This window comes from Andrena cerasifolii, chromosome 7 (assembly GCF_050908995.1).
Source record: "Andrena cerasifolii isolate SP2316 chromosome 7, iyAndCera1_principal, whole genome shotgun sequence".
NCBI lineage: Eukaryota > Metazoa > Arthropoda > Insecta > Hymenoptera > Andrenidae > Andrena > Andrena cerasifolii.
The window spans coordinates 7012154-7025706 of record NC_135124.1 but is presented as its reverse complement, the minus strand read 5'-3'; the positions used below and the strand labels follow the sequence as shown (position 1 = coordinate 7025706).

At 35.8% G+C, this 13553-nt stretch overlaps 2 protein-coding genes across 9 annotated transcripts; both read left to right on the top strand.

Annotated features, from left to right (window-relative positions):
- The first annotated feature begins 641 nt into the window (after positions 1-641).
- On the top strand, positions 642-1912 carry LOC143371812 (GSK3-beta interaction protein). Its single transcript, XM_076817444.1, has one exon. It carries the CDS (start codon positions 642-644, stop codon positions 993-995), a length of 354 nt encoding a protein of 117 aa, XP_076673559.1. The 3' UTR covers positions 996-1912.
- Dmtn (transmembrane and coiled-coil domain 2 protein Dmtn) lies at positions 1581-11645 on the top strand. 8 transcript variants are annotated; one of them, XM_076817432.1, is made up of 11 exons: positions 1581-1916; positions 3851-3995; positions 4223-4421; positions 5493-5658; positions 5807-6035; positions 6656-6700; positions 7077-7159; positions 8233-8561; positions 8661-9061; positions 9450-9610; positions 9772-11645. In XM_076817432.1, exons 2-10 carry the CDS (start codon positions 3859-3861, stop codon positions 9604-9606), a joined length of 1746 nt encoding a protein of 581 aa, XP_076673547.1. In that variant the 5' UTR covers positions 1581-1916; positions 3851-3858; the 3' UTR covers positions 9607-9610; positions 9772-11645. The 8 variants fall into 8 exon arrangements, with proteins under 8 accessions (XP_076673547.1, XP_076673546.1, XP_076673549.1 ...); XM_076817431.1 differs by having other exon boundaries at positions 1582-1912; positions 9795-11645; XM_076817434.1 differs by having other exon boundaries at positions 1582-1916; positions 8272-8561; positions 9795-11645.
- The last annotated feature ends 1908 nt before the right edge of the window (positions 11646-13553 follow it).

The window sequence follows — 13553 nt, the reverse complement described above, 5'->3', positions numbered from 1 at the left end:
ACAGTTAATAACATATGACGTACCAGGTCCTGTGCATTATAGTTGTAAGTAAAGAGGTACCGAGTTTATGCAACGATCTTAAGAATAAGTTCGAGGGGTCATCGAAATTCGTTATTGAATTAATAGTCGCCCCGGCATAAATAAGCTTTCCCGCTTTATTGGTTCAACGTTGCGGCAAATTTAGTGCCGCGACGCGCCCGCAGATGGCGCGGCGGTAGGCTCGAGGAGTCCCACGCGCTGCATATACGTATAGTCGGGGCACGGAGTGCATTCGGTGCACGTGCACTCTCGGCTACGTGGGATTGGGAGTAAGAAACAATTTTACAATCGCCGGCGCAGTGTCAAGGACTAAACTGGCCACGGATCAGTCACTGCCGTCGCCGCACGGCGATATCGTATACCCCCTTAGAAAGCAAATACTCCCCGCCGGAGGCACGATTACGTAATCGTTTGATCTTGGTCTTTGACCCTGAATCTAACCTGTTCACGTGCCGCTTTAGCGCGTAAAACACGAGATCGCGGTGTAACGTGAATAGCTTTACTACGTTCACGGAACGGGATACTCGTATCGTTGCCAATTCCCTCGGTGATATTACATGCATCGATGAGCAGGCGCTCGTTGACGCTGCCAAAACGAAAGAATGACGGAAGAGGAGGCTAAGGTGTTGGACAAGGAACAGTGGAAGCTCGAGGCGCTATACATAATCACTGACGTGAAGCAACATGTGACGGACATAACTGTATCGGAAAAATTGCAATGTAGCAACCAGTTTATCTACTTGAATCTAACCACGCTGGAGGGCCTGAAGTTTTGCGTGGAATTGTCGTCTGCTGGATTTTCTGTCGTCGGCAATCAGCACGACGACGCGTCCGCCACGGGAAACCAGCATTTCGAGACACCTTACAGCTTACTAGACTTCATCAGTCCCCAGTACAGAAATTCCTTCGGCAATTCGCTACTCGCCAAGCTAAAGCAGCTGAACGACGAACAGTGAACGAAATCGATCGATATATCTCCAACTACCACTGCGAAAATCTCATCGCAGCAAACGTGCAGGGTAACGAGCTTTCTCGCTTTACCGCCCGCGTTAATTCTCTCCCGAAAACGAGCATCCGAAAGGTGAAATGCAACATGATTCTGGGTAAACGCGCTCGCTCTCTTTGCAGTACTCGAGCGTAGCCGACGATGCCCGAATGCGCAATAATTTGCTACAGGCAGGTTCGTGGTCGATGCATAGTAGCAAGTGTCCCGAAGTTTCTAAGTATTCCGACGTAAATGCTACCGAGTGCCGTGACCAGGCAGAAATTTAAAGTCAGCTAGTATCGCTCCAATTTCCCCGCCGTATTCGAAATGATCTTTCACTCGCATTTGCTTCAATTATTTAGTATCTCAAGTGTCTGCGTTTGAATCGCCACCCGCTGTCGCGCGCGATAGGTACGCTACTGCGGCCCCGACGAATCGGGCGCTCCTAGGGAATGTCCCTAGGAATCGAAAGATCAGTCAGTGCAAGTGGTAATATCGGTTGTTTATCCCCCCCTCTGCGTTCGTTGCTCTATGCCCCGTTTGGCGTATTCCGCTGTCCGAGTTGGTGTGAAGTGACGAGAAGCGGTCTCGCCGAATGCGTTCTACCGTGTGCGGGTTCTCGTGGTGTTTCTGAATGAGTTTGTCGTCGATCGAGTGCCGGAGAAGGACACAGTGCAGCCCGTTCGTTGATATTGCAGTGGCTAGTGCGACGATGTCAAACGGTGAGCGATGACACGCCCGTGAAAAACGATAACGACGGGGCGATCCTTTGATTGACCAGAAAACGCAGTACGCGGAGAGGACCCTCTTTGCGCATTATTCGTGCGACGTTATAACCAGCGAAACATGCTTCAGCCACGAGCTACGTGCGGTTGACGGTAAAAAACGGTGAGTGAGAAATATCCCCTGCGCATCGACTTGTCAGCGGAACGTTGACAGGTCGTTTGTTTTTGTCCGACGCTCGTACCCTATTTCTCCAATATCAGCGCGAAAGGGGTGGGACAATCGCTTCCTATATCTCCGTCGGGCCTACGCGATCGCGACTGTTATCGTGCGTGCGGAAACCGAGTCGCGATAGTAACGTAACATCACGGCTTGCTAAATATCGTCAATCCTCGCCTGATACGCAGCACGCGTATTTCAAATTTCCCCGTAGTTGCTATACTTTTTCCTCGAACATCATGGTTTCTCGATAACACGCTTTCAAACACAATTTTACGAGAATTTCTTGCACCACTAAATCCAGCGACGTCGTTGTTTCCTTAACGAATATACGTAGTTTACATAAAAATCGCGGTATAGCGGGATTTATGTCATTCCTTTCGAAACCATCGCGTTTGATATTTTCTTCGTTGTATTGTATTCGTTGAACATTATGTTTATCGCATTTTCGTATTTCATTTAATTTTGAGGAGTATAATCGTGTCTTTCGTACTTGCATGCGTTCGTAACATAAATTTTAAAACGGGTTAAACAATTTTTTTACCTTAAAAAGGAAAAGAATAGATTAACTTTAGTTTTGTACATTTGCCGGTACGCTATGCTTTAACGTTTTTAATTTCCAATTTCATTGTATCGTTTATATCTTGCGTTTGTGTTTATTAAAGTATATTATAGTTGCTGTTTGTTTATATCATTCTTTTATTCGTCATTTCGTTTCATTGTGCTCCGTATTACGCACGCTTTTCCGCGTAATATGTTCGTCACGGTTCAGAAGCAATGCCGATGGTCTAATTATGATAATCAGAATGATTCATCATTTTAAAGGATTGGGTTAAAGGTGATGGAATGTGAAAGAAGTATTTCTAATTTTTTTCTCATGCGCTCTTCTAATAGAACAATTACTTTCATTGCTAAATCGTTCATTTATTACTTTCACTAAAAACTAAAGTGAATCTTGTTTGTGTTATTTTCCACTCCGATTTTATAATGTAACAATTGTACCATTTAAATGTTAACTATAATTGTGTTGTTTGCGATGCAGCATCTATTATATAATTAGAGAGAAAAAAGGTTTATACCTATTATGTTGCAGTTAATAATTATTTTATAATCATACCAATGAATTTATAATATATTTTCTAGTAAACAAATGTAATTGTTCTATTACTTAATCCAGTAGATACTATTCTCATATAGGTACATTATTTTTGAACAAGTAGCCTAATCCATATGTATACAAGGTTTAGATTAGATAATGTCACCCTTGGGAAAAATTGTAGCTTACAGTAGATGCATTGCAGGCAGGCAGAATAAAATTATTTCTATAGTTTATTACTCCTGCTGCTTAAATCTTTTTGTTGCTCCGAAATCCTGATAGATACAATTGGCAAATGGATCGGAAATTCTATGTGCTTTTACATCGTATTGATTTATAAATTAATTTAACAGTAAATATTTCACATACATAGAATAAAATGTAGAATTACATTTGAGTTTCTGGTTTTGGTAATACTTGATAAAACATAGCTTTGCAGATTATGATAAAGCGTGATAAATTAGTAACATGGCGCAATGCTTTAAAAAGAGCTGTGCTTATAAATGGCCACTCTGAAGCATCTCTCAGTAGGAATGCTGTAATCTTATTTATTTTCTTCACGTCTCATAGTTCTTAATGGACATTAGCAGTCTTACAAGTTCCAAACAGTTTGTAATACATTTGCTTGGGAATGATAACATCGGTAACATTTATAATAGCCATGTTCAGTAATGAAAGAGTACATTTAGAAATGTACGCGCGCTCGCGAAACAGATATGTGTTTGGTGTTTAAATTGATTCATAGGTATAGGACACTAGCTAAGTAGTCAGTTGACAAACTTTTTCAGACAAAGGAATGGCTAGTTTGATGGTAACCACATCAAGTAAGAATAGCTCACGCAGTACATCACCCAACAGAGGAAATACATTGACCTCGCCGCAACAATTATCGACTACTTCGGATCATACGCCAAAAGCACGTAATGCTTCACTGTAAGATCTGATTCCATCTAGATACGTCGTTTCGATGTACACGAGAATAAGAATTGTTATTTCTTTTATAGTATTTTACATGAAACTGAAAGATTAAGAAGCTTGCTCTTCGATATTTATATAGTAATTCGTTTCTTAGAAATATGAAAAGTAAATTTCTAAAAAAAAGACATAAATGAAAGGTAAATGAAAGGGGGCAAGTACAAAATTAAGTTTTGACTTCGCAGTTCCCAAACAGGGGAGGGTAGTACAGGCAGTGGAAGTAGTGGTGGTGGAGGCAGTATCAGCATGAAAGGTAGTAGGCAAAAGTCACCAGGAACTGTGATTCGAGTAGGAGATGCTATGGATGAACCAAATACAAATCTAATCACTGCCGAACCAGATGAGTTTGTGCCAAATATTCACCCACCAACTGACGACGAAGGAGTACGTAATCCACTTATTGCAAAACTACATTATTTTTTAATAGTTTCGAAGCTCATTGATGTTACATCTATTTTATCAAGTTTTTCTTATTCTTAAATACACTTAATGCCCTCAGATGATTTCACATAAATTTAGCACTGGTCTATTAATAAAACTGCTTGTATTTAATTGAAATATGAAAATAATTGTTCCATACTACAACTTTAGTAGGGTAAACCAACCAGTAATTGACCGCATTTCAGTGAATGACCATTAGGCAAAGGAATGTCAATTATAAATTTAAACATAATTATATGTTTGTAAACGGAGTGTAGTTGCACTTTTAATATCCTATATTTTTAGTTACGCGTATTAAGCAAACATTAATAGGTACAATTCTTATTAAAAGCATGTGGTCATTTACTGGGCTTCTACACGTTTTGCATTTTATAATTGCTTTTATTTTTAAATTACGATAAGAATAAGTAATTATTTTTATATAAATTTCACGAAAAATAAATTTAAATGCAATTTCAACAGTTGTTTTGTTGTTTTACATAAATATATTCAAGTATTAATCTCAAAGGTCCATAGATTCAAAAATTCGGTCATTCACTGGTTGGTTTACCCTATTCAAGTGTTTCTCCTTAAAACTTTCTCTCTATACTAGGACACAATTATTTAAAAAGTGTTATAACAATATGGAAGTTCTAGTATTACTCTTCCGAGTACCTACTGCAACAGTAAACATAATCATGTATCCTTACATAAAGTTGCTTATGCAATGTTATGTTGTTGTGCATGCAGTGACAATTACACTGTACTACAAGGTCATCAAGCACAACTGTATAATTAGGGTTATAGGTTAAGAAATGAAGTAGTTATTTGCATAATATCCTAACTGGCTTTGAAGCTAGAGATCTCAATCCTGAAGATTTCAGAGTGTCATCATAAACTGCGTGTTATCCAGTATCGTAGACGAGAATATGTGCTTCGTTAGTTGCAACTTATCTAACATTCTTCGATAATACTTCTGCTATATATAAACTAGCTGTATATATTTTAACGTTAAATGGTTGAATTTACTTACAGGAACAATATCATGCAACACAATCGTTCCTATCAAATGGCTCCTCTGAACTAATAACCGACGATGTCGACGCCAGTTCTGCTCGTGTTTGTCAAGCTATTGAGAACATCCAGAATAAAATTGTTAGGACACGAGAGCTTATAAGAATAGAACAGACCACACGTGATGGTAAATTTCGGCAATTGTCAGATAACTAGTGTAATGATCGTATCGTTTATAGATCGGAGTATGCAGATAATTCTGAAAGTAGCGTTTAATTTCGTTCGGTTCGACAGTGTGTAGAAATAATATTAATTAGCAATGTATTTTCTTTTAGAAAATGTTAACGAGTATTTAAAGTTAGCTGCCAATGCAGATAAACAGCAGCTTACTCGAATCAAGGCGGTATTTGAGAAAAAGAATCAAAAATCAGCTCACAGTATCTCTCAGCTTCAAAAGAAACTGGACACTTATATGAAAAAGTTGAAAAATTTTGAACTAAATGGGGCACCTACGAGTCATAGGCAGCCTAGGGAAGTGCTTCGAGACATGGGGCAAGGACTTAAGTGAGTATATTCTGCCTTTCTTCAGTTCTATGTACAGTTTCCTAATTGTATTAGTACAGTAGTAAAAAGAGGACACATTCATAAGAGCACATGTATACTTGATCTGCTAATATGGCTAATACACTCACGTAATTATCAGTACATGTAAGTGTTTCACTATTCATGTTCAGTACCATTGTACGTATCTTTTTGATTATTAAATCTTCAATTAAATAATTTTAAATTTTCATACCACACATTTACGTTAAATTTAATTTGCACTTTATGGCATAAAAAGTTGCTGTCTATAAACGTTTATATTGTTATTATTATAGATGTTAATATTTGAAAAATAGAATCATGATATAGATTTAAACGTATATTAAATGTTGGCACACAGTTTTGTTAGATATATCGTTTATAATACACTCCATTTTTTTGTACAATATTTGTTTTATATCGAAACAAATGATTTGTTCTAGATGTAGAAGTAAACTAGGAAAACAATGGAGCCTAGTAAATACTTTAATGTGATTTTCAGTGATTTTCAGTTAAAATTGTAAATTGTTAGTTCTCTTCTCCTTTAATCCGTTTTTTATTTTGCTAAGTATATCACCATCTAATTTAAGACTCACTTCCAGAAACGTGGGTGGCAATATTAGGGATGGAATCACTGGTTTTTCAGGGTGAGTGTTGATGTGAAAATAGATTTCGAAATAAACTTTTAGACTCGTCCTCCACGTTAACTTCTGCATTATTGTGAACCTGCTTTTGAAAATCATCTTTTTATCAACTAAACACTCACAGTATCTGTTAAAATTGTGATTAAATATTTCATATGTATTACGGAATTGAATAAACAGTGTAGAAAGTTTTATGTACCTTATATAATGTCTAGTATTAATATTATGTATTTAAATATATAACTTGTAGTATCAAAGTATATTTATAATTATAAGCATCCGAAAGTCTACCATGTAAGTTGATCAATCTTTTAAAAACATGTTTTCTTTAAACTATACTGACGCTATCAATTATCTCCGTTTCCTTTGTATGTTTCAGAAGTGTAATGTCGAAACCAAGGGAATTCGCGCACTTAATAAAAAACAAATTCGGCAGTGCTGATAATATAAATACCTTATCACGTGAGTAACTTTTATTACAAACTGCTCTCTAATTAATTAACACGACACTGTTGTGTAGTTTAAAATCATTAATTGTGTGATTTAACTTACATATAAAATATACTATAAGAAGTGTTAATAAAAAACAATGCACTACCGGCACACGTTGCTTCATGCTGATAAACTCTAGTCTTACAAGCATTAGTATGCACGTTCTCTTATTTTACGACATATGTATGTAACTACACTATAAAAAAAAAAAACATTTTAATATTATTTTAGTCAATAATTGTGTCTATGAGTAAAAAAACGCATTGCACATTTGAAATAGAACGAAAGATCAGTTAATCGTTTAAAAGAAATTGTAGTAATAGCTCAAATCTATTTTTATACACTGTAATATTGAAAGATAAGTATTTGTTTTTCCGCTATCGTGGCAGTTGACAGTAGTAAGTAATATTTTGGCTCAACTTCTCTTCTATATTCTTCCCTATTCTTTCATGTCTCATTACATATTTCTTCCCTTATATACTTAAACATTGTGTTTTTAATACACGTTCGTGTATCTTAATTTTCATGTAAACTTTGATCCTCAAATTGCTAATATTCTTGTATCATTATTTTACATAATGAAGAAAGGAATTCTGCTCGCATAAACATTCAATTCGTAGACAGTACCCGTATCAAAACGTTGCCTTTACACTTCACGAGCTTTGTGTTATTTACTAATTTTGCTACGTACTTTTTAGCGGCTTCCGTAAGTCGATATCTGCTTTCTTTTATATTAGTTATCCAATACATTTTCGGTAAATACAGTTAAATCTGATTAAGAACGCGATGATTTTCATAAACTGGAACTAGAAGGAGAACTAAGTACTGTAGCAAACTGATTTTGCATACACAAGTAAACATTCTTAGATTTGTAAATAACGTTTACAATAAATGTGCTAATCGAACGAATTATTCAAACACGATAGGACGACAAAAATAGTTCAGTATGAAGAACTAGATTACACGAATTATGTAGTTGATAACAATGGCAAATAACTTGGTATTGGATAACAGTCTAACTTGCGGCGTCTGTGTCTCTGCAGATGGCTCGACTTTTTATGTAAACGATACACCGCGTGCAGGTAATGGAGATAACGCTAGTGTTGAAGATGAAAAGGCACATCATGGATCAGCCACGCTTCCCGGCGGATGTAGTCTGGGTTCAACTCACAGTGCCGCGGCAATGAAATTTCCATCCGAAGAAGGTTCAGAGTGTTCTAGTGTTACGAGTGAAAGTGGACCTGGTAGTAGAGGACAGGCGCATACATGTCACAGTAATAATACTGCACTTAGTCTGAAATCTATTTTCGCGGAGCTGCAAGAACACAGAGAAAATCTGGATAGGATGAGAGAGAAATTAGACGGCGTAAAGGTTCGTCCCTTATAACGTGAAGATTCTCAAAGAAGCGAGAGACTGGCGTCTCTTATTTTCAATTAACTCATAGTTGATCTCATTATCAAATTATTTCAGACCTTACAGCAGGAGGTGACATTTCTTTCCCATGCTTTGCAAGAGGAACGTTTCAGGTGCGAACGTCTGGAAGAACAAATTAATGATTTAACGGAACTGCATCAAAACGAAGTAGAGAATTTGAAGCAGACCATAACAGATATGGAAGAAAAAGTGCAATACCAAAGTGAAGATCGTTTAAGAGACATACATGAAATGTTAGAGAGTTGCCAAACGAAAATTTGTAGAATGGAACATCAACAGCAACAGCACCAACAGTATGTCACTTTGGAGGGTTTAGATAATAGCAATGCAAGGGCATTGGTGGCGAAATTCATGAATGTAGTATTAATAGTGTTACAAGTTATCCTACTTCTTGTTACAATGGGTGTTGGTATAATGATGCCTTTCCTTAGGACCAGGTATAGTTACTACTTATCGTAAACTATCTTTCTCTTTTCAGTTAGACCAGGGATTGTTGAACTAAAACGCGCGATACTTATTAAGTACTGTATTCGAATACGAAATAATACCGCTCCCTCCATTCTAATAATAAAACTTACGAAATTTACTATAATTTATATATAATTGCATAAAGTAATTATCCACTTTGAATTTATAAGAAATATAATGCGAATTAGCCGAGGATAATTACGTATACGGTCTACACATATCGACGCGTTATATCATTTTTACATGCATTTCATATTTACATACATCATCCATCATAATTCTTCACCACGTACATTGCCATCCGAATTTAGTTTCGCGCACTCATTCGTTTATTTTGTTTCCACATCTCTGTTGCAGCTGTACTAAGCCTCATTGTTTCATGTGCAGGGTGCGCATATTAACGACTACGTTTGTTGTATTGGGCATAGTGTTTGTGCTCAGACAATGGCCTGAGGTTCACGATGTTGGTAGTCACCTCATGCGCCATCTCAAACAGACGCTCGCCGTTAAGTAGCATCGTAAGTAAATTACCATAATATCAGTATCTATACAAAATAAGGGCAGAATATTTTATAAGAAATATAAAAAGCATGACATATGATTGACGATTTCTTAACAACACGATTTTAATTAGAATTCTAATCGATCTTCTACTCTTTGATCTTTATTTGGAGTACAGCAAATACATGAGATTTATTTTAGGGTGGTATACTTAAATTTTCTATACCCTGTGATGAAGAAAAATTGTACATTGTACACAATGATCAACATTTTGGATCCGTTTATCTGTGCTGTAGTTTTGGAGCAATAATAGCAGGTATACGCGCAAATGACTTTATTTATATTTCAAGAGCCGATCACGTTCATCATTATTGTATTAAATCGGATGGGTGGCGAAGACTATTTGATACTGTTAACAAAATTACAATACGCAAAACATATTTTGCTGTGCAAAAATGTTTCACTTAGGAAAAAAAGAGATTTTCTAGAGATGGTAAACGTGAAAGTGTCTTTTGTCCCTCATGCAATTGTTATAAATCCTATTCCAATATTCTTAATTTTATCTCAGCACTTCCGTTAAAAACATAAGAGACACGCATTTGATACGATTATTTGCACGCAATCGATATAAACGCGAACGTAATCCGTAACGAAGTAACTGCTATGGAATATAAAAAGGAAGGCAGTAATTATAACGCTGTACACTGATATTGCTTGATTACATACGGCACATTGTTAGAAAAATTTACTCCGATAAAGTGATGTTAAGTGATGATTACGTGCACTTTTACATGAGTCATTGAGTAACACGGAATTAGAAGAAATTATCGAGAAGGAGAAAGTGCTGATTAAAATGGTAGAAGAGAAAATGTTTAATAATCATCGGTGTCTGTTGGTGGTCCGATCACCTTTTCCAGAATTAAGAGTTAACGCGTTTGGTATTCCAACGGAAGCGTGTAATTTACAGGATTCTGAACCAAACGTTTGCAAATAAAATCGTCCAATTGTTAAACAATAATATAAATTAAGGAAGCAGAAGAACATTTCAATCATTGTAGATATTTCTCACTTCGGAGTGTATAAAATAGCATGATGTATTCTTTAGCGATGATAAAGTGGGGTAACTCGGTAAACCGTAGAAATTACAATATTTCTAATTATCTTTATCTCTAATTCCCAAACTAACTACTCTACATTCGTGAGAACTTAAAAAGTAAAACTGTTTGGATACAAAACAAGTGGTGCACGTAAGATTCGATATCAAAAGAGGACCAACATTGCTCTCTTCCTCTTATTCTATAACGCTAATTTACTTCCTGTACGATGTAAAGGGGGTACTTCTTTCCGAATAAACAATATTCAGACATTGTGCTTTTTAGTCTCATGAGTGCTTTAAACCACCACAGACACAAGTATGCGTACATATTATAACGAATATAAAGAAATGAACCATGACAGATATTGAAATGAGAGAAAGACTGATGGACTACATCGCTGTTACAATTGTGAATAAGTTAATATTCGTGGTAATATTACGTTGCTAATCATTGGAAAATGTTGAAACAATAGGAAAAAGTTGGAAAAAAAGAATGGCAATTGTAAAATTGTATAATGAAATATGATGATTCTTAAATTAATAATAGGTGCTCAAATCTGAGGGTGTGAAAATATCTCGGTCCACGAAACTTTATGATCACATTAAACATTTCCCCAGTTTCCGCCTTTATAGCTTTATTGCAAGCAGTGTCAACAAATATGAAGATTTTTTAGCCTGATAATATTCCACAAATGAATGATACATGACGAACGAAGGGAAAAAAGTTTTTCGGTATGATCATTGGTTCCTTTTTTATCGTTTAATGTCAAATCCTCCTTATGTATTACGAACAACTAATTTGAAATTTATATTAATTTCGCGGATTAGTGTTTCTGTTATTTGTATATGTTGGACTATGTAATGTTATCCTTTCGTTGACCTACGTAACTCATGAGAAATCGTTTTAAAACAATTAACAAAAACTGTAAATAAAATAAAGTTTATATGGTGACGTATTCCATTTCTTGTGCCTGTTATTCGTGAATACAACATCAAATTTCCTAATTATTTATTTCACGGTATAGTCTTCTGAAATAGTATTAATTTGCTACTTTTACTCCCGATAGGTATTTTATGATTACTTCCTTTCGTATGTACAATTTATATTTATAGGAAGCAGTAATTTTTATATTTTTATCGCCTTTTGTTATCAATATATAAGTAACAGCAGCGCTGCCAAAAAATGTGAACCACCTGAAAACCGGTATAAAATCAAATCAATTCGAATTTTATATCAGTTTATCAAGGACTATAGGAAAAGCCGGAAATTTGATTGTGTATTTATAATTTTACCAGGCAGATTTATATTCTCTCGGATTGCTTGTATAGTTTCTATTTTCTCAAATCGATTCCCTTCAGGATTGTATAATAGAAACTCGTTGAATTACATGTAGTAGCAAGTTCGAGAAACCTTTCTTTTGAATAATCCTCTTGCGTTCCTAAGTAGCCGTTGTTACGTCTATGAATTTCAACACATCGCTGTGACTACGCTAAGTTTGTATGTAAACATAGAGATTAAAAATCAGTTTTGGGATCAATATATTCATAAACAAATATTTTCAAAGGCTTTTATGTCTTTAAACTCTTCTCGAGCGTAGCTTTCGCAAGAGAGAATGATATCAGTAACAATAGTGATCGAGCGATATCAGAAAATAGACACAGTCTCGCTGATGATATATTGATTCTATTAAGATAATAATGTTTCTAATCTTACGTCGTTTAAAATCGACTTTTGAATAAAATGTATGTTTGCTTATTATTGTGTAAGTGATGACTAGACAAAATATATAGGGTGTTCCGCGACACTACATTGACATTCTACTTGGACCGATTGTTCTTCATTAGTAATCGCTAACATTTGTCCCTGCCACGAACGATACAATTCTGTTTACGTGTATAAACTAACAATGGAAGAAGATAAAGTGCACAAGCACTTCCGATTGCCTGTTTGTAGTTTCCTAAGAGCAGATAAACGACACCCTGTATGTATTGTGTAGGTTTAAATAGATCGTGGTGCTTTGTAAGATAAATATGTAACCCAATATTAGAAAATTTGTTAACACCGTCGACCACCGATTTAGTGAGGGCCCCTATCTGCACACGTACAAGAACGTTTGCATAATAAAGCCTGGGTGTATCAGAAGAGAGAAGCAATGTAAAAAGGAATAGGGAAACAAGGAGCCACAAATATTTATATCGAGAAGAGATTACACACATGTCAAACAACGATGGACGTATTTTGTATCTTACACTATTACATTTTTCTATGAGTTTCTTTTCGTCGCGGCTGTTTACAATTTTATATGTATTTTGTATTCGTGAAGCTTCGGGGCACCGCACGACGTATGCTTGAAAAATAATTTGCGACATGTTAAAGTAATCCTGGAATTCAAGCAGTCGTTACTGAATGTCCTTGTAATTTTAGGGGCCCCTAGTTTATAGCATAGAGGGAATAAAAAGTAACGAATTAAAATATATCGTCATCGATGCCTTGCATAGGTAGTTAATGTCAAATTATAGATTAAACATTTGTTGTCAATTGTAGAACGATGTAGGCGATACGAGCAGCGATTATAATGGAAATTGTTATCGTGCTAGGACACACATACCACGTGCATACACACATATTATGCATACACACCAGTGTACGTATGTAATAGCTGCATAACAGATCAGTGTAATAACGTAGTCAAAGGCGAAAATAAGTTTATGTCCATTTTAAGAAGGAAAATATTAACATACGCGCGTTAACGCCCGTACTGTTATCGCTGCTAAAGCATCAGTTTAGCAGCATCTTGTCATTAAAATATTATTTAATACCGTTTCGAAATAAAAAGAATTTTTAATAAAATTGGCCATTCTTT